Source organism: Cajanus cajan, chromosome 8, assembly GCF_000230855.2.
Source record: "Cajanus cajan strain Asha chromosome 8, NIPB_CcT2T_4, whole genome shotgun sequence".
Taxonomy (NCBI): domain Eukaryota; kingdom Viridiplantae; phylum Streptophyta; class Magnoliopsida; order Fabales; family Fabaceae; genus Cajanus; species Cajanus cajan.
Window position 1 is genome coordinate 17,011,760 of NC_138524.1, and position 20,944 is coordinate 17,032,703.

Consider the following 20,944-nt stretch of genomic DNA (forward strand, 5'->3'; position numbering starts at 1 on the left):
CATTAGTTCAAAATCAAGTTTCCAATCAGGAGCAGTGATTATAGGAGCTGAAACAAGTTTGCTTTTTAACAATTCAAAAGCTTGTAAACAATCATGATCAAAAGCAAACTTGTTATTTTTAAGAAGAAGGTTACTGAGAGGTTTAGCTATCTTGGAGAAATCTTTGATGAATCTTCTGTAAAATCCTGCATGCCCCAAGAAGCTTCTAATCCCCTTCACATTGATTGGTGGTGGCAACTTTGAGATGATATCAATCTTGGCCGGATCTACCTCTATGCCCTTCTGAGAGACTTTGTGGCCAAGAACAATGCCCTCTCTGACCATGAAGTGACATTTCTCCCAGTTCAGCACCAAATTAGTCTCTACACACCGCTTTAGAAAAATGTTGAGATTATTAAGGCAAACTTCAAAGGACGAGCCAAACACAGAGAAATCATCCATGAAGATTTCTATGCATTGCTCCACAAGATCAGAAAAAATTGCAAACATACAACGCTGAAAAGTAGCTGGTGCATTACACAATCCAAATGGCATCTTCCTGTATGCAAATACACCAAAGGGACAAGTAAAAGCTATCTTCTCTTGGTCTTCCGGATCCACAGCAATCTGGTTGTAACCTGAGTAACCATCCAGAAAACAATAGTAAGCTTGCCCTGCTAACCTTTCAAGCATTTGATCCATGAAAGGCATTGGGTAGTGATCTTTTCTTGTGGCTTGGTTCAACTTCCTGTAATCTATACACATCCTCCACCCAGTCACAGTACGAGTGGGAATCAATTCATTCTTCTCATTATAAACCACAATCATACCTCCTTTCTTAGGCACAACTTGGACAAGACTAACCCAAGCACTGTCCGAAATAGGATAAATCATACCAGCCTTAAGAAACTTGGTCACTTCCTTTCTCACCACCTCTTTCATTGTTGGATTCAACCGTCTCTGAGGTTGGGCTACTGGTTTGTAATCCTGCTCCATAAGAATCTTGTGCATACAATAAGATGGACTAACCCCTTTCAAATTAGATAAGGTCCAACCAATAGCACCTTCATTGGCTTTTATCACTTGAATCAATTTACCCTCCTATTCTTTTGAAAGCTGGCTGCTGATTATGATTGGCTTCCCACCACCTTCTTCTAGGAAGACATATTTTAATTGTGGTGGCAATTGTTTCAACTCCAGCTTCACTGTTTGATCTTTTGCCTCCTTCTTCAATTCTTCCTTTGACTGAACATTGGTTGATGAGCTTTCACCTTTGTTCAATGCATCAATCACATCCTGGACTTCCTTATCTATGACTTTATCCAACTCTTCATCAAACATAGACAAAGCCTTCTCCAATGGTGATGAATTCTTGAAATTGCTTTGAGTTTCCAAATACACATCATCTTACATCAATTCTGAAACAATCCTTATTGCCCTTGGGAAACTTCATTGCTTCAAAAACATTGAAATTCACCTCTTCATCTTGAACTCTCACCTTCAGCTTTCCATCATCCATGTCAATGATAACTCTAGTTGTCTTCATGAAAGGTATGCCCAGAATCAATGGAACTTCCAAATCTTCTTCCATGTCCATGACCACAAAATCAACTGGAAACATGAACTTGTCAACCTTCACTATCATATTTTCCACTATGCCATGTGGAAGCTTAATGGATCTGTCTGCCAACTGCAAGGTCATTCTTGTAGGTCTCACTTCCACTTCTCCTATCTTCTTCAACATGGATAAAGGCATCAAATTAATACTGGCTCCAAGGTCTAAGAGTGCCTTACCCACTGATAGATTACCAATTGATACGAGGAGAGTGAAACTGCCTGGATCTTTGGACTTCTGAGGTAAAGACTTCTGTATAATGGCACTACATCCTGCCTCAAGCTCCACGGTCTCTTCTTCAAGAATTTTTCTCTTCTTAGTCAACAATTCCTTCATGAACCGAGCATAAGTGGGCATTTTCTCCATGGCTTCAGTGAAAGGAATATTAATCTAGAGCTTCTTGATGATATCCGTAAATCTCAGGAATTGCCTTTCTTTTTCTTTCTTGGAAGGAGCATGAGGGTAAGGTAAGTTTTTTACAGGAACAGTAGAGTTGACTTCCTTGCCCTTCTTTTTATTCTTATCCTTCTCAACTCCAATTTCTCTCTCTTAATTTCTCACTATCTACACTTTCACTCTTATTGTTTTCTCCCTCATTCTTCTCACTTTCTTCCTCAACCTCCTTAAATTCACCATTTTCTTCCTTATTATTAGCACCCTCATTGTCACCACTCACCCCAATATCACTACCAACTACCTTCCCACTTCTTGTTGTTATGGCTTTGCAATGCTCCTTGGGGTTGGTCTTGGTATTGGCTAAAAATGGGCCTCCAGACATGTCAGCTAATTATTTAGCTAGCTGACCCACCTACACCTCCAAATTCTTGATGGATGCATTTGTGTTCTTCTGGTTATTCATAGACACCTGTATGAACTGGTTTAGAGTATCCTCCAATTTGCTGGTTCTTTCATGCATAGAAGGATAAGCAGGTTGATGTTGCTATTGTTGTTGTGGTGGTTGTAACATCCCAAATTTTATTCAATGAAAAGAAATATTTTTTATGTGAATAAGTATTTTATTTATGTATTTTACTATTTACGTATACGTATTTTACTATTTATGTATACATATTTTTACTATTTATGTATACGTATTTTACTATTTACGAATACGTATGTATGAATAGTATTTTACTATGCAATTGCACAGTAAAGGGGCGGCTGAAACGTGGGCTGCGGATTCTTTCCGTTTCAAAATTTTAATTAATTTGAATATAATAATGAATAGTGCATAGTGCATAGTAATTTATAATATTATTTTAATGAATAGTGCATAGTGCATAGTAACTTCAAAAATTCTATAAATAGGGGCCTAAGGTTTTGAAAATTTAGAATTCTAGAGAGAAGGAAATTCTGGAGAAATAGAGAGAGAAAGTAAGAGAGAGAGAAGGAGAAAGAAAAGGAGGTTCTGCTCTAGTGCCTTGTTTAAGGAGAAAGAGGAAGAGATTCTGCCCTAATTCCGATTCCTTTTAAGGAAAGATAGAGAGGAGGAGATTCTGCCCAAATTTCTGTAAACCCAGGTAAGGGGGGAGTGGGAAACCTCGCTTGGGGGTGTGGGAATAATTGTTAAATAGTTTGTTTGTTGGATTGGCTCCCGATCCCTTGCCTGTTGTTTATTTCTTTGAATATGTATTATTGATGTGTTTTGTTTTATATCTTATTTATTTACATATTAGAATCTGTTATTTGAATGGAAGGCTAAGCCTCCTAAGTATTTATAAATTTGTAATCTATTATTTAAATGGAAGGCTGAGCCTCCTTATTATCTTATATTACCTTTTAAGCTTCCTACTTTACTTAAAAGATCTTAATATATTATTATTGAAAAATATGATACCTAAGCAACCTTTGGATTGTTGGATTGTTGGACTGTTGGACTATTGGACTGTTTGGACTGTTGGACTGTTTGGACTGTTGGACTATTGGACTATTAAATTGGATTATTGAAATAATTCTTAATTATGAAATATGAATATGATATGTGTAACATGCTAAAGGTTGAGTCTGTGAATGTATGACATGCATCATATGCACATATTACTCCAGGTGTGCCGCTGAGGCCGCATACCCACGACTAACAAGGTGTACCTTTGAGTCACCCACGATATGCTAACGAGGTGTATGAACACCAGTGATAGGTGTGCCTTCGGGACACCAGTGATGTAACATGCTAACGAGGTGTATGAACACCAGTGATAGGTGTACCTTTGGGTCACCAGTGATAAATTCTGAAACTTCCGTATGGCGCCACATGCATACAATAGTGAGTCAAGTCAAGAAAATCATTATACATAAGCATATATGTGAGATTGATTATATATGTGAATTATACTGCGTGTGTGTGTGCTATTTAACTTTTATTTCTATATCTGCAACTGAGTGAGAAGTTTCTCACTCCCTTGTCATTTTTGTGTATATTTAAATTATGATGCAGATAATTAGCATGAGGCTGAGGATGTTGGTGGTGAAGCTTAGGCTTCTGTTTGGGTTTCGCTCTGATAGGATGTGACATCGGGATTAGCTAGACTTATTGTTAAATTATTATTATTTTTCTTTTGTAATTTTTATGTTATTTATGTTGAAAGTGTGTATTTTTGTCATATTATAATTTTACTAAAAGATTATAAGTTAATTCCTAACTAGGAGGCTCTGCCACCTTTACTGGGATTAATTTATAATCTTTGTTTTATAATAACTTCTTGAGTTTAATATTTATGTGTATGAATTATGAATGTGCATCTTCTACCTTATGATACTTATTGTTTTATATCATTCTATGAAAATCTTTTATAAATATAGTTTATGTTTATTAATGATGTTGGGGTAGAGGGTGTCACATTTAGTGGTATCAGAGCAAGTCGATTTTATCAACCGTGTGTGTTATGTGCTTATCATGACTCTGTTGTGTACTCTGACTATGTCTTGTTTGTTGTGTACTATGATGATGATGTTCGTCCTGTGTTGATATTGTTGAGTTTGAGATTGTTAAGTTAGTTTGTAATCAGAGGAATGATAATCATGATAGTGTTAGCCAACTCGAATTATTAGAACCTTGGATGGGAGGTGATATATTGAGTGTACTAAGAGTTTATGATTGGTGAAGTTTCTGACATCTATAGTTGTAGCAGGTTGAATCTAAAGGTGGTTGTCTCTATGGTGAGAGATCGAAATGATGTTAATTCCCTTAAGTGTTATTATTGGTATGTTAATTATTTATGGTTTAGGTAGCATGTGAGTTGTTTTGATTGAGAAAAGTAAGGAGAGATTTGAATGAGAAATTAAGTAGTGAATTTGGAAAAAGTTGAGGTATTTTGTGGCATTAGATATATTGATACATTATTGCTATTTGGTGTCGAAAATATTCTCATTATAGTTTGTTATGATAGTATGAGTATTATATCGACAAAATTTATATTTTGAGGTCTTTATGAAGAATATGGTTTTAGATATTATCTTTTCAATAGAACTAGGATAAGATGAAACAAAAATCTAGAACTTCAAGTTATGACTGCCTTGGTGATTAGAAATTTAGTAAGCACTGAATTTATTGGTGGTGATATTTGAATCTTTAGCTAAAGAGATGATCTCTTGGAAATCTTATGTCTTCATAAAGAGTTGTAGCTTATTCACTTAACTTTCGTTTGAGATAGGTTTGAAATCATTTGGACGAATACAACTCTGTGTGTCAGGTAGATATATGCTATCATGATATTTTGAGTTGTTAGGCATAAAAATAGATTTAAACTAGATTATCTAAGTATGAATTTGGATTGTATGAGGTGAGTATTTTAGACCATGAAATTTCTTGCGGAGGAAGATCTACTTAAGTTATGCTTAAGTGAGAGATACTTGAGTCAATTAGTAAAATCAGGAGTTTTGTTTGATAGTTTATATGAAAATTCAGTGAGTAATTTTTTTTTTTAAACAACTGTTCATGGTTTAAACTGCTCTCACTATAAAAATTGTTTTTGCCTTCGTTTCTTTGGTCATTAAGATGTTTCAGTTCACTAGGTTGTTTCTTGCCTACCCTTGGAATCAACCGTAAGGATAATCTATATCAGGAATTCTTGAACCTTTGTATATTTTTAACTACCCAAATCATTTCGTTGCTTACTTCTTTGAATTACTTACTATTACCTTTGACTGAATTGACTAGAAAGGAGTTACATTAGTATGGGATAACAATTGAGGAAGTAGTTTTCAAACTCTTAAGGAAAGATTGACTAGTGTTAATATTACTAGATTTTAGTAAGATTATTGTGATATATAAATATGTCTCTGAAAATAGGTTTAGGAAGAATATTGTGGCAAGAAGAAAAGATAGTAGCTTATGTTTCTAAGAAATTGAAAATTCATGAGAGAAATTACCTTACCCATTACCTTGTTAGCGACTTTGTCATTTATACTAAGATTTGGAGACACTAACTATATGATTCTATGGTTGAGGTATTTAATGATCATAAGAACCTTAAATATCTTTTGACCAAAGGGGTTGAATACGAGATAAAAGAAATAGTTGAAATTTCTTAAGGAGTAAAATTTTGATCTTATTATTTGGCTAAAGCCATTGTAGTGATTGATGTTTTGAGGAAATCTTTATCTTTCATTATGATTAGAGAGATGAATCTTTTTGGCTCAAATTAGAAATTTAAGTTTGGATTATAAGGTTACTTCTAGTATTGTGAGATTAAGTATGAATAGCGAATGGATTGTTGAAGAAAATTATAGGAGCATAATTAGTTGATTTATTTTGGTAACAAGTTATAAGGCTATAGGTTAAGGTTATGGATATGATTATGACTTGGGTGAAGATGAAATGGTGAAACTAGAGAACTGATATGGATACCGAGTGTACATTATGCTTAGGTACCTGATCTTTAGAATTGATCATAGAAGAGTTTGAATTGGTTGTAGATAGAGTAGTAAAATTAGTGATCTGATATGTGTATCTAATGCTTAGGTGTTGATGTTGTGGCAAATATCTGGATTACAATGATAACCAAATTATTATTTTGATGATTTAAGGATTGAATTTGATTGCAGAATTTAGAAACTTATGCTTGATGTGTAAGATTACCCTAGTAGCATTGAATTATTTATGTTGGAAGTAACTATCAGATTAATAGATGAGATTAGAGGAACTAGGAGTTAGATCCTTTATTAGTGACCCAAATAAGCAAGAGATCAGAAAGGACACAGTTGAATGTTTAGTTATAAAACTTGAAAGGACATAAGAGTACTCTTAACATTTATTTAGGAGTTACTAAAATGTATCAGAGTGGCGCAGGGGAAGCGTGATGGTCTAATATGGAAAGAGAAGTAGAGAACTTGAATCAAGGTATGGAGAGTGAGTTTAAATTTAGAGTGGATGGAGTTTTGAGATTTAAGGATAAGTTGGGCATTCCTAGTGTGCTAGAATTTAATAAAGCAATCCTAGAAGAAGGTCATAAGAGTATCTTTAGTATCCATTCAGAAACTACTAAGATGTACCAAAATCTTAAGAAGATATTTTGTGACCTAAGATGAAGAGAGGAGTAAAGCAATTGTATATTTATGGTTAGCATACTAAAAGTTTTTAAGAATCTTGTAGCACTTAGATGCTCCATTTTGGAAGTAAGATGGTGAATAGATAGACCCTAGTGGAAGATTTGTCTAAGACGCTTAAGAAATTGATTTTGTTTGTGTTTAAGTGGATAAATTCGTCAAGATCTTTCCCTAAGCAAATCCTTTGAGGAAATTGATAAAAGTTGTACATCAACAAGGTAGTGATGTTGCATAAGAATTAGAAGTAAGAATGCGAAGAGTTTACCATTGCAAAAATTTCGGGGACGAAATTTCTAAAAGGAGGGGAGAATTGTAACATCCCAAATTTTATTCAATGAAAAGAAATATTTTTTATGTGAATAAGTATTTTATTTATGTATTTTACTATTTACGTATACGTATTTTACTATTTATGTATACATATTTTTACTATTTATGTATACGTATTTTACTATTTACGAATACGTATGTATGAATAGTATTTTACTATGCAATTGCACAGTAAAGGGGCGGCTGAAACGTGGGCTGCGGATTCTTTCCGTTTCAAAATTTTAATTAATTTGAATATAATAATGAATAGTGCATAGTGCATAGTAATTTATAATATTATTTTAATGAATAGTGCATAGTGCATAGTAACTTCAAAAATTCTATAAATAGGGGCCTAAGGTTTTGAAAATTTAGAATTCTAGAGAGAAGGAAATTCTGGAGAAATAGAGAGAGAAAGTAAGAGAGAGAGAAGGAGAAAGAAAAGGAGGTTCTGCTCTAGTGCCTTGTTTAAGGAGAAAGAGGAAGAGATTCTGCCCTAATTCCGATTCCTTTTAAGGAAAGATAGAGAGGAGGAGATTCTGCCCAAATTTCTGTAAACCCAGGTAAGGGGGGAGTGGGAAACCTCGCTTGGGGGTGTGGGAATAATTGTTAAATAGTTTGTTTGTTGGATTGGCTCCCGATCCCTTGCCTGTTGTTTATTTCTTTGAATATGTATTATTGATGTGTTTTGTTTTATATCTTATTTATTTACATATTAGAATCTGTTATTTGAATGGAAGGCTAAGCCTCCTAAGTATTTATAAATTTGTAATCTATTATTTAAATGGAAGGCTGAGCCTCCTTATTATCTTATATTACCTTTTAAGCTTCCTACTTTACTTAAAAGATCTTAATATATTATTATTGAAAAATATGATACCTAAGCAACCTTTGGATTGTTGGATTGTTGGACTGTTGGACTATTGGACTGTTTGGACTGTTGGACTGTTTGGACTGTTGGACTATTGGACTATTAAATTGGATTATTGAAATAATTCTTAATTATGAAATATGAATATGATATGTGTAACATGCTAAAGGTTGAGTCTGTGAATGTATGACATGCATCATATGCACATATTACTCCAGGTGTGCCGCTGAGGCCGCATACCCACGACTAACAAGGTGTACCTTTGAGTCACCCACGATATGCTAACGAGGTGTATGAACACCAGTGATAGGTGTGCCTTCGGGACACCAGTGATGTAACATGCTAACGAGGTGTATGAACACCAGTGATAGGTGTACCTTTGGGTCACCAGTGATAAATTCTGAAACTTCCGTATGGCGCCACATGCATACAATAGTGAGTCAAGTCAAGAAAATCATTATACATAAGCATATATGTGAGATTGATTATATATGTGAATTATACTGCGTGTGTGTGTGCTATTTAACTTTTATTTCTATATCTGCAACTGAGTGAGAAGTTTCTCACTCCCTTGTCATTTTTGTGTATATTTAAATTATGATGCAGATAATTAGCATGAGGCTGAGGATGTTGGTGGTGAAGCTTAGGCTTCTGTTTGGGTTTCGCTCTGATAGGATGTGACATCGGGATTAGCTAGACTTATTGTTAAATTATTATTATTTTTCTTTTGTAATTTTTATGTTATTTATGTTGAAAGTGTGTATTTTTGTCATATTATAATTTTACTAAAAGATTATAAGTTAATTCCTAACTAGGAGGCTCTGCCACCTTTACTGGGATTAATTTATAATCTTTGTTTTATAATAACTTCTTGAGTTTAATATTTATGTGTATGAATTATGAATGTGCATCTTCTACCTTATGATACTTATTGTTTTATATCATTCTATGAAAATCTTTTATAAATATAGTTTATGTTTATTAATGATGTTGGGGTAGAGGGTGTCACAGTGGTGGCCTATTGCATGGCCCAGCTTCATTTCTCCATCCGTATCCTTGGTTGTTATTGTTGTTTCTCCAACCTTGATTTCCCTACATATAATTGTTAGTATTATAATTACGGGAATTAAAATTACCTCCTTTTTGTTGGTTGCCCACATAATTGACCTCTTCTTCATTTGGAGTTTCAGAATAGTGACCATTGGGATGATCTCCCCCACAAAAATCACATTTTAAAGAAGAATTTGCTTGAGTTGAAGAAGAAGCAATAACATGAAGCTGTTGTGGAATCTTGGCCATCTGCTTAGTCAGTGCTTCAATCTGTTGAGATAGTAGCTTGTTCTGTGCAAGGATTGCATCATTAGTACTAAGATCAAGAACCCCTCTTTTATGAGATTGGTGTCTCCCATGCTCTGCTTGGTGATCAGAAGATGCCAAAGATTCTATAATTTGAGTAGCTTCTTCTAGACTCACAGTCATCATGGTGCCACCAACTGCTGCATCCAATAACATCTTCACCTCAGGCTTGATTCCATTCACAAAGAAGTTAAGTTGAGCTATATCCTCAAAACCATGGTTAGGAAATTTTCTGAGCAATGACTTAAATCTTTCCCAGGCTTCACAAAATGGTTCATCTGCACCTTGCTTGAAAGTAGTGATTTCGGATTTGGCCTTAATATACTTGGATGAAGGATAGAATCTATTCACAAACTTGTTTTCCACATCACCCCAGCTTGTCAAACTCTGATTTGGGTGAGATTGTAACCAAACTTTAGCTTTCCTGTTAAAGAGAATGGAAACAACCTCAAGTATACAGCTTTCTCATCACCTTCAGGAATTCCCATTGTTCCACATAGCTCATAGAAGTTTGAAAGGTGTGAGTATGGGTCCTCATGATCAAGGCCAGTAAATTGCTGTGAGCTAACCAAAGTAAGGACGGTAGGCTTCATCTCCATGACTCTAGAAGTATTTGGAGCTGTAATGCTAGAGAAATGCCTAGGACCATGTTGTTGTGCATAATCGCCTAGGGTCCTTCTAGGAGGCCTGGCTGGTCCATGTCCACCATTATGAGTGCCTGTTCCTTCTTCAACCATTTTTGTTTCAAGGTGTGGCTGATTTGATGAAGTAGAAGAACTCAGAAGATCTTGCTGCTATTTTTGGATCCTCTCTAACTATCTAAGCCTTCTTATTCTACTGTTGTTCCCCCTTACCGTTCTTTCAATTTCAGGATCGAAATGCAATTCTTCGGTTGGAGTTTTCCCTCGCATACAATTTCAAGAAGTCTACACAGGAAGGTGAGTCCACAAACACAACAAGAAAATTGTATCTATATATTATAAATATTCACAAAATGAATTATTTACACAATTACAAGATCACAAGATTAAGAATTACTAAATAGCACCAAATCCCCGGCAACGGCGCCAGAAACTTGATGAAGGTTTTCGCAAACACACCACTTGGCAAGTGGACCAAGTTTTGATGTAGTAATTAAGTATCATCCTCAGGGATTTGGGAGTTTAGTAATTCTTACTCCAATGATTAATAAAGAGATGTTGATATGATTGGAAGTGCTAATGTGGAACAAAATTAAAACGGTAATGTAAAAGTTATAAGAACAATTATATAAAACAAGGATTGGACCTTATAGCACTTGTTAAATCTTAAATTTACTTAAAATAAATATGATTTCATCTTCATGACTTCCACGTTCATTTAGTAATTCAACAAGATCCCTCAAAATTGAATCCTAAAGTAATTAATCTCAAAACATGATTCCTCTATGTTTTGAGACTAACACCTTGCATTAAGAACAATGACTTGAACAAGGTGACTAAACAAATCAAGTCTATTCCTAGAGCAAGAAATGTTTAGGTGCAAGATTCAGTTTGAGTTTTCAAAAACGTTTTCCAACCGGATTGAAAAACCAAATATCATATAACGGGTGATCAAGCCGGTATAGGCATTAAAAGTAGAATCAAGCACAAGTAATGAGAATGAAATGCATATATAGATTTAAGAAATAGAAGAGTTAGTAGTTACACCAGGACCAATCCTCAAAAGATTTAGCCACATATGGCCATTACAAGATCTACGAAGTAAAAGAAGAGATTACAAAGTAGAAGATGAGAACAAGGGGTTGGGCTTCGTTCCCAAATGACCCAGCTGCCCAAGTCTTCGTTCTTGCTCCGTTTCTTCCTTCACGTGTTTCTCAATCTGTTTTTTTTCTCTATTTTTCGTGATCCCCTCTTTTTCTCTGTTTTCCCCTTTTATATTGGCTTCAAAATAGGGGAGAAGTTGCACACTTTAAGACCACAGCTGTAGCTGTGGAACCAGCGCTATAGCTGTGGAGACTCCTTTATGGTTATGTAATTTCTGACGCTCTAGCTATGGAACCACAGCTATGGCTGAGTTTCTGTAACTTTTCTTGATCTCTAATGCCTCACCACTCTAGCTATGGATCTACAGCTATGGTTGTAACTCTCTGGAGTCCCAATTTTGCACTGCAGGTTTCCACAGCTATGGCTGCAGAACCACAGCCATGGCTGCAACTTTTTGACTTCTAGAATTTCCTTCCAGATTTCCACAGCTATAGCTGCAGAACCAGAGCTATGGCTGCAGAATTCTTTTCCTCAATTTTTGCTGCACTTAAGAGAGAAAATCAACATTAACTCTTCTACTACTCTTCTATCTTCTAAAATAACTTTTAAAGAGTAAATTCGCATAAATATATTTACAATTCATCCAAAAAGAGTGTCAAAAGTTGAGTGAATATATGAATAAAAGACACTCAACACGGCAATATGTCATGTCATATGTTACTGGTGCCACATGCATGATAATATGTAGTCCGTGTCCATACATACGCATTCTTAATGTTATATGATAAATTGATGTTTTATGTCTTGGATGAGTGAGATGTGATGTTATTATTAATTTATCTACGTTATACCTGTTTTGTTTATGTTTGGCTATCCGGCATATATTTCTACACTGTGAGCCAGAGTGAGATGTTTTTCACTCCTTTTTCTCGTGTTGTTTTTCTTTGATTGTTATACAGGTGATCATCAGCGTGAGGCTAAAGATGTTGGTGATGAAGCTTAGGCTTCTATGTTGGGCTTCGTTCAGATAAGACATGTGACATCGGGGCACAGATAAGATTAAATTAAAATGTTGTTTTTTTTATTAAATTGTTTTGGAAACTTTAGCATCATTTCTTTGTAATTTTCGTTAATTGAGTTATTTGTTTAAGTTATTGATCTAGTACTCTCTATCTAAACATATTTGGTATTTCAATTATGAAAAATTAGTATTATGGTATGCGGGGAAGAAGGTATCACAGTTGCCAGTGTAAAAAAACTTTACACTAGAGTGTATAGGTGATTAACTCAAAGAATTAAATGTGCTAGGTGAGCTCAAATTTTTTTTTTCTTTCTTCTTAATAAAAGTAGAAGAATTATGATGCTACAATTTATCTCAGGGAATTTTTAAGTTTGCTAGAAGAGTAAAATAAAAGAAACCAAATCACTTGTTTTGGTACAATTTAATTTTTGAAAAAATTGATTTTTTATACTTTAATTTAAAAAAATGGACAAATATTAGTTATAGTTATTGAGAAAAGAAAATAAATAAGGGGAAAATTGAGGTAAACATGTGTAAATATTTAAATCAACATGCTTATATAGATGTAAAAACCTAATGAGATTTACATATAAATCTGCAAGGTTTGAATATAAGGAGCAAGACTTGTTTGGATGAAAAAACCCAATGGGAATGACATTAGAATTAACCAGGTTGAATATAAAGAACAACGGTACAATAGTACGTCCAGTGTCAAGGAGTAGAAAGAAAGAAGAAGAATAATAAAAAGAAAAATAATCAAAGGGATCGGTTTCAATTAAATTGTGACCAAATTTTATTTTGAATTCTCCCAATTTAAATAATGAAAAAGGAAATAAGGATAATTAAATTTTTTTATTTTGTCAAATTAAAAAGAAAAGGATATAAAAAAAATACTTTTCTTCTATTGTGCAAAGATTATGGACAAGAAAAAGATAGATTGGATGAAAAAAAAAACTAAATGTTACAAACAAACGCATTATATAAACGCGGAAAAATTTGGGTGTTGACAATTATCGTACATTTTCTTTTTGTTCATCATGCATTTTGTTTTGTTAATGTTTTTTTTTATCATGCATTTTTTTAATTTGTTTTGTGTCGCAGTCTTAATCAAAAATTGGAATTTAAAATTTTTATCTAAGAATTCTTATTTATTTGATGAGTGGTCTATGAATTACACTATAGTATTTTATTTCATAATCTCTTATGAAGACTAATCACACACTCCATAATTGAAGAGTCTTCAGACTCAATCTATGAACACTCATCACACACTACACAATTGAAGAGTCTTCAGATTCAATCTAAGAAATAAGGATTAATATTTACAAAATTAACTCTCATAATAAGAGGTTACTTCACTTGTAGTCTCAATCTGATTGAGTTCCTCCTCTTCAAGATTAATCTAGGAAGTAAGAGTTAATATTTACAAAATTAATTCTCACAAAGAGGAAATATAAGTTTAAGCTCATAGTGTAGACTTGTTAAGGCAAGGATTAAGGCTTAAACACTATTTGTCTAATGATTTATAACTTAGAACTTGATACAAGATCAAAGACTGGTAAATACAAAAGAGTTTTTGACACAATTAAGCGTGTAGGATTCTCTTCTTTAACTCTTCAAGATATCTTGTATTTATAGGCTTTATGTGATCTATTTGTGTGAAATGGAGAGTCCTTTATAAGTATGTTCTAACTTCTTTAATGCATGATAAGTTTTTTAAGTGAAACATGCATGCATGCATGTTGATTTCTCTAAAAGAAAGTTGTTTGATAGAACTATCCAAGATGAAATATGCTTCAAACACAACCTTTTCTGAACTTTGTCCTATTGTATCTAAACATTCTTGTGTGTGTATTTTCTATATAAGCCCCATGCGATAGTGAGCTTTTGTTTGGTATATATACTTATACACAAAAGAGGAAATAGTATAGTAAATGTGTTATAATCAGAGCAAGTTATCACAACGATCATATTTTCATGATTTTGAATCAAGGTCTTGATCATTTTGAGAGCGCAAAAACATCCTTTTGTAGTAAGTGCAAGCATCGGACTTGCTAATGTTTAGATGGAAAAAATAAGTCCAAACACATTAGACACTGAACGAATGTTTTATTTTAAGATGTCAAATTATTTATTTGTTATTTTTACGTGTATACTAAGGTTAGTTATTTTTATTACTCAAAGTTTATACACTTCTTTTTCTTTTTACAAAATCCTTTTGGAGACATATCTCTTACACAATATTCTCAAAAACCATTAGTATATCATAGATCAAATTACTTTTGTAACCATCAAAACCATAGTGAGCTAGATGTTACAAAAATGTTTTTGGTTTAGCAGACAATTTGCAGTATGTAAATCTCAATTTTGTTTTTAATCAAACTAATATTCAATTTTCCTATGTGTTAAAAAGAGGGCACATTTTTTAAATAATAATTAAGAAGGGCTAAAGCGATATATGTTTTCTTTTATAAGGATTTTCTTTTGTTCATCAAGAACCCTTTCTATCCACTATATGCATGCATATGTATTTATTACATAGGGGGCGTATAAAGTATAAAGTTAGAACTAAAGTCAAAGATATTTTCAGAACAAATTTAAAAATGAAAATCAATTTCAATATTTATTTTTATACTTTATAGATACATCATATCGCACTTAGAATTTATATGTAACTCCACATTTATTAAAATAAATCCCACACATGGACATGCATTTTTATTTTAAGTTGGCTAAATCATATTTTTAAGTCCCTTTATCTATTTTTAAAATTTAATTTATTTCCATCATTTTTAAAATATTTAATTTGGTCCTTTGATTTAAAAAAAAAAGTTCATTATTACACGTCCTTCCAAATTGACACCAAACAACATTATTAAAATTAGATGAAAGAATAACATTAAATATTTATAAAAATTAGAAGATCAAATTAAATATTTTAAAAATAGGATCAAATTAAATATTTTAAAAATAGTGAAATTAAATTGAATAAAAATTTATCTAACATCTTTTTGTACATTTGGATAAAATAGAATTCTCTTTTACTTTTCTTAACAAGATCATTTATCAATTAATTGAGTACTTGAAATTAAAAAATAATCACAAAATAAAAGAGTTATCTAATAAAATAAATTATTAAATAGATAAAATAAAATTCAAATTTATCGAGACAAAGTATGTTAAATTATTTTGTTTAATTTAGTCCCACTATTTTTAAATGAATTAATTTGGTTCACTAATTTTTAAAAAATATTCAATATTATCACTTCGTCCGATTTTATTAATGTTGTTAGTGTCAATTAAGAAGGATGGATAATATTGAACATTTTAAAAAATCAGAAGATTAATGTGAAGCATTCAAAAATATTGAAATTAAATTAAAATTTTAAAAATAAATATAGAGACCAAGGATATAATTTAACTTTTAAAGTCGTATATATGAAGCATAAGGGACCGAAATTAATGGTTAAATTGGCACCGGATCTAAGAGCAAAGCTTCAATACATGTCTTCATTATTCCTCCAGAATGCGTGAAGTTATCTTCATCTTTATAGAACACATCCACGAAACATGCAAGGTTGAAAGCACGTCTCAGAAAAGGCATTGGAACTTTGGTAGGCATAAGACACTCCTCGTTTATATCCTTCCAACTATCAGTTATTCTATTTCGACATTCGTGAATGGCAGCTTCCCTAGACTCATCATATTGATTCATATAGCATTCCAAGAATGAGGAAACATGTCCTCTTTTTTGTTCAAACTATAAAATGAGAAATAACATAAAAATTAATGTTTTCATGCTTTAATGGAACTTGGACATTGAAGAGAATGATTATTAAAATGAAAGACTATACCTCGTTGGATACAATATCATCCATTAGCCTAGCAACAATAGAAATAGCCCTAATAATTTTTGGCTCATTTGTTGCCCATTTAAAGATGTTCTCAGTGGCCATGTCTCCCATTCCAATGTAACTTGTTATTGTCATCAATGAGTAACCAGATGATATTATTGATGCATGCAAGTACTCCTCTATTGTTGGTTTATAGTTGTTGTTGAACCATCTAGCCTCATTCAGGTAGGCTCGAACTAACTTTTTGTACTGCCAACAAAGATTTATTATAATAAATATATAGATTTTGAATTTGAAAGAATATCATGAAAAATATTTGTCCTTGTGCTTTGGATAGAATTATAGTAGCTTTTAATGTAAGGAGTACTTTTTATATTTAGTTTTAACAATATATGTGCACTGAAAGGATACCTTAGTTCACAAACTCTATATTTAATATATAATTAATCTTAAAACAAATCCTTAAGTTTGTCAACAAAAACCTTGAGTCTGTCAATAGAACCCACAAATTAATTTGATATACAAGCCTTGTAACTCAGGATGTTGATAATAATTAGGGAAAAAAATGTGTACTTCTTCTATGCTGTATTTGATGCAACAAGATTTTCCTTCTTCTTTAATCATTTCTTGTTCTATTTCTTCATAAAGATTTATCAGCAACTTATAAGGTAATTTTATGGATTCCGGGAGATCATCCAAGCAACTAATATCCCACCTGAAAATCAATTTCAATAAAATAATTACCTAATTATGAAAATAGAAAGTGAAGAAAATTTGTGTTTATATAATTTACTAATTAACCTTTCAATTGCCTCAGTCAAAAGTTCTAATTCATCAATGGTTCCATATGCATCATATGTATCATCAATGATTAATGTTATGCCAAATACTTTTGAAAGTATTTTTCTTGCTTGAGAATATTGGGGCTCAAAATATACCGCTAAAACCCAAAAGCAACATTCCACAATTCTATCTCGCACATAGGGTAATTTACTAGAGACATCCAACTCTTTCCACCACCTATACAATTAAAGACCAAAAACAATATATAGCAGTTAGAAGAACTAGTCTTTGGAATTGATTTAACTTTGTTTGTTTAGCTATGGGAAAGTTGCATGGATGAAAAACTTACTTGCAAATGTTGCCAAATTCTTTTTTATGTAGATTTTGCAATTTATTGAAATCTAATTTTGCCAAAGTAAGTAGAATTTCATTATGAGAAGGATCTTGCTCATAGATAGAAATGTAGCGTCGTGCCTCTAGCCTAGGCAGGTTTTTATGGAGAGCTTGCCTTAAGCTATGATTGACTTGAGCTGCAAGAGAAGGACTCAATGTGGTGGTAATGGACTTAAGGTGAATGGAAGTGAAAGTTAGTGCTTCTTCCAAAATGTCCTCTCCATGAACCATCATATGTGAGGCTTCATACAAGCTTAACATTCCCTCAACATCACTCAAAAGTCTCTCATTAAAGTTTCCTTGTAGATTCTTGAACTTGTTGAACACAACTAGTGTTTTATTCAACAACCACAAAATTGAAAAATAGTTAGAGACAACATTTAAGAAAACTATATGAAAGATGTGAGATAACATTTAAGGTGCATCCCTTATTAATAATAATAAAAAAAACTTCATGCTTTATTCCTTATTGAATGTTTACTACTCTAATTATGACATTCAAAATTTAATCAAAGTGAGAAACGATGTAGATTAAAAATATTAAATAATATAATCCAAATATTTTTTTTTTCTTATTATGAAAGTATATGTATGTCTATGACATGAAATCTTGTTTTTTCATTAGTGTGTGTAATTTATGTTGTAACTAAATAAAGTGATTTTCAAAGATGATTTTAAAAAAAATCAATTGAAGTAGATACTTAAGATGAGAAATATACTAGGTGAAACATGAAATCCGTGTTGCCTCAATAATCTAAATAACACAGCAACAGTGGAGAGGTTGGCTTCAATATTTATTTCTCCGTTTACAACATAATTCTTGTAAATTTGTTGCATAACTTCATCAATCTCATGCTCAAAGTGATAGTTCACACCCAAACGAGAGATTGAATCAATCAAGTCAACTTTTGTTAAGGGATTCTCAGTCTTTGAGACAAGCATCTTGCTCACTTCCTTTTTTAATGTTTCAATTTGTGCCTCAATATCATGATCAAGCTCCTGCAGGCGTTGAAGAAACACTTAATTATATATTTAAGAAACATACTGAATTCAAAAGCAAATTATTCAAGCCACTCTTCAGTAAAATAGATGAGTTGTTGGGAACCACTACAACAATTAAGTTTAAATAGTTTCCTCAACAAAACACTTATGAGTATAAAAAATATGAAGATAAAATAAAAAGAAATTATCCAATAACTTAAAAATGAACTTATTTGCATTAACATTTTAAATATTTCTTATTTAACCTTTTAAAAAATTCAAATTATATCAGGAATTTGATTTATTATTTTCACTAATTTTTTTTTCTCATATACATAATAAGTTTATCCAATCAGATCTCTTGTAAAAAAAAATTCTTTTTTTATTTTGATCAATCATGAAGTTAAATAATCTAATCAATAATGTTCAAACATAGATCACAAATATTATGCTGGAAATCACATGACAAAAAATTACATCCTAGCGGCAACAACAAGACTGTTGCTTATTGACATAAATATAACTGTTCTATGATTAATGACAACTTTGGTGATTGCTAACTTGTGAATTTCTTACATACATTCTTAATCAAATGTTTCTAATATAAATTTTCACCCATAGCATTTGATTAATGTGAACCCGCATATAGGAATGATTTAAAGTTTTCATGTGTGAAGTATATATACTTACTATATTTCATGTTCCTGTGGCTCACACAACTCAACTTATAAAATCTCATGTTTAAAATTATTCAATTAATTATTTATTTAAATCATTTTATTTTAACAATATATATTCTTCCTTTAAATAATACATAAATGTAGATTAATGTGAATTGTGAATTATATATACAAATTAAATATATATGTTTCTTCAAAATTTGATATGCATATATATTTGGCACTAAGATTCAAAAAATGATCAGTACAATACTAAAATTTATTAATTTAAAAAGAAATGTTAAATATATATAAAATGACATCTTAAGACTTAAATAAACAAATCTAAATCTCAAAGATACGATTAGAAGTGGAATATAAACGTACCTCGGAACTAGAAAGATACTGAATAAAATAATCCCCCCAAACAGAAGGATGAAAATCTGCAATTGGTCGAAAGTTTGAGGGTGGTTTTGCATCATGAGAGAAAACTGGTAGAGATGATGATACATTAGACATTGTTTACTTTCTATAATTGTACGTGACTGTTTGGGACAAAGTTAATATGACTTGATGGAACTTAGCATTGAAATGTTCAACATTTATAGGCAACGGAGGAGAAGACATAACAGTATTACTTACTTAGCACGCTAGCTTACATTAATGTTGGACTAAAATGAATTTAATAATATATGAAAAACCATTGGATCTATTTGTGGTGTAACCAAATTAAACAAAAAATAAACAATAAGATTCTTAAATACATAAACATTTTTCCATGCTAAATATTATTAAATATAATTATATGTTAAGAAATATTATTCTTATTATTGATTCATAAAGTTTACAAAATACTTTTTAAAATAGAAAAATTATATATATATATATAATTAAAGATAAAAATAATTCATAATAATTTATTTAATAAGATATTTAATCGTAGAAATAAATTATTGCACATATTTATTTCTACTGTTAAATATCCTATTAAATCAGCCCATTCTTAAACCAGAACAGCTCGTTCCCAACTAGGGTTACAAGCCTTTTTGATGATTTGGAACGTCCCGTTCCAGTCGGTCGTTCCCAACTGGGGTTTATAAGTCTTTTTAGTAGGTTAGAACGACCCGTTCTGGACTACTAAATCATCCTTATTGAGCTTTGGGCCTTCATATAATTTATGAAAATTGGGGTGTTACAATTTATGTTATTTAGTTTGAGTAGTTTAATTTTAATTCCTTTGTAATTTAATATTTTCGCTAAGTCTAATTTATGTTAAAATGTGATTCTTGTTACATGTATGATTTTGAGCTTATCTATTATATTTTAGGTTACTTAGTTATTCAATATATTATGTGTTATGATATGTGGGGTAGAGGGTGTCACAATGTTAATGTTATATTTTGTTTTGATGGGGCATGTGACATCGAGATATAACTAATACTATATTAGAATATTGTTTTGTTGAATTATTTTGAAAAATATTAGTTTTATTTTTTTGTAAATTTCAATTGATTGTTACTTTGTGAATATAATATATTCTCCTTGAACACGTTTGATTTTATTTATAAAAAGTTACATTATTCAATTTTTATTATTTATATATTATGAGTCAATGACGTATAAAGTAGAGGCTGTCAAAGATATTGAATAAATATTTTTTTATCAAATAAGATATTATTTTAGAATATAAAACAGAAAATAAGTTGGTACTCTCCCCGATTTTCATTTATAATCAAATTAAGAAAGAAAAACTAATACAAACATCAATTTAACCTATGCCAATGAGGCTAGCCCACCTCCAATAATATCCCTATTTATTTCGTTTCCACTTAAT

General features: G+C 31.8%; 2 protein-coding genes and 1 non-coding gene across 3 annotated transcripts; 1 reads left to right on the forward strand and 2 right to left on the reverse strand.

The window, feature by feature from the left end:
- Positions 1 to 1,381: 1,381 nt before the first annotated feature.
- Positions 1,382 to 1,960, reverse strand: LOC145950272 (uncharacterized). The gene has a single exon (XM_083061350.1). The coding sequence runs from the start codon at positions 1,958 to 1,960 to the stop codon at positions 1,382 to 1,384; it is 579 nt and encodes a 192-aa protein (XP_082917476.1).
- A 7,925-nt stretch (positions 1,961 to 9,885) lies between these two features.
- On the forward strand, positions 9,886 to 9,991 carry LOC145951006 (small nucleolar RNA R71). The gene has a single exon (XR_014428832.1). It is a non-coding gene; the product is annotated as a small nucleolar RNA R71 (small nucleolar RNA).
- Positions 9,992 to 15,885: 5,894 nt separating this feature from the next.
- Positions 15,886 to 19,692, reverse strand: LOC109794211 (putative terpene synthase 2). Its single transcript, XM_083061837.1, has 7 exons — positions 19,498 to 19,692; positions 18,190 to 18,469; positions 17,427 to 17,799; positions 17,096 to 17,314; positions 16,868 to 17,009; positions 16,295 to 16,543; positions 15,886 to 16,200 (listed from the first exon to the last, which is right to left on the reverse strand). Exons 1-7 carry the CDS (start codon positions 19,627 to 19,629, stop codon positions 15,907 to 15,909), a joined length of 1,689 nt encoding a protein of 562 aa, XP_082917963.1. The 5' UTR covers positions 19,630 to 19,692; the 3' UTR covers positions 15,886 to 15,906.
- Between the last annotated feature and the right edge of the window lie 1,252 nt (positions 19,693 to 20,944).

Coding starts and splice junctions, on each gene's coding strand:
- LOC145950272 (XM_083061350.1), bottom strand. CDS start 1,960: ATGGAGAAAATGCCCACTTATGCTCGGTTCATGAAGGAATTGTTGACT.
- LOC109794211 (XM_083061837.1), bottom strand. CDS start 19,629: ATGTCTAATGTATCATCATCTCTACCAGTTTTCTCTCATGATGCAAAA. Junction 17,010..17,095: donor TTGACTGAGGCAATTGAAAG/GTTAATTAGTAA, acceptor ATTGATTTTCAG/GTGGGATATTAGTTGCTTGG. Junction 16,544..16,867: donor TCAAATACAGCATAGAAGAA/GTACACATTTTT, acceptor CTTTGTTGGCAG/TACAAAAAGTTAGTTCGAGC.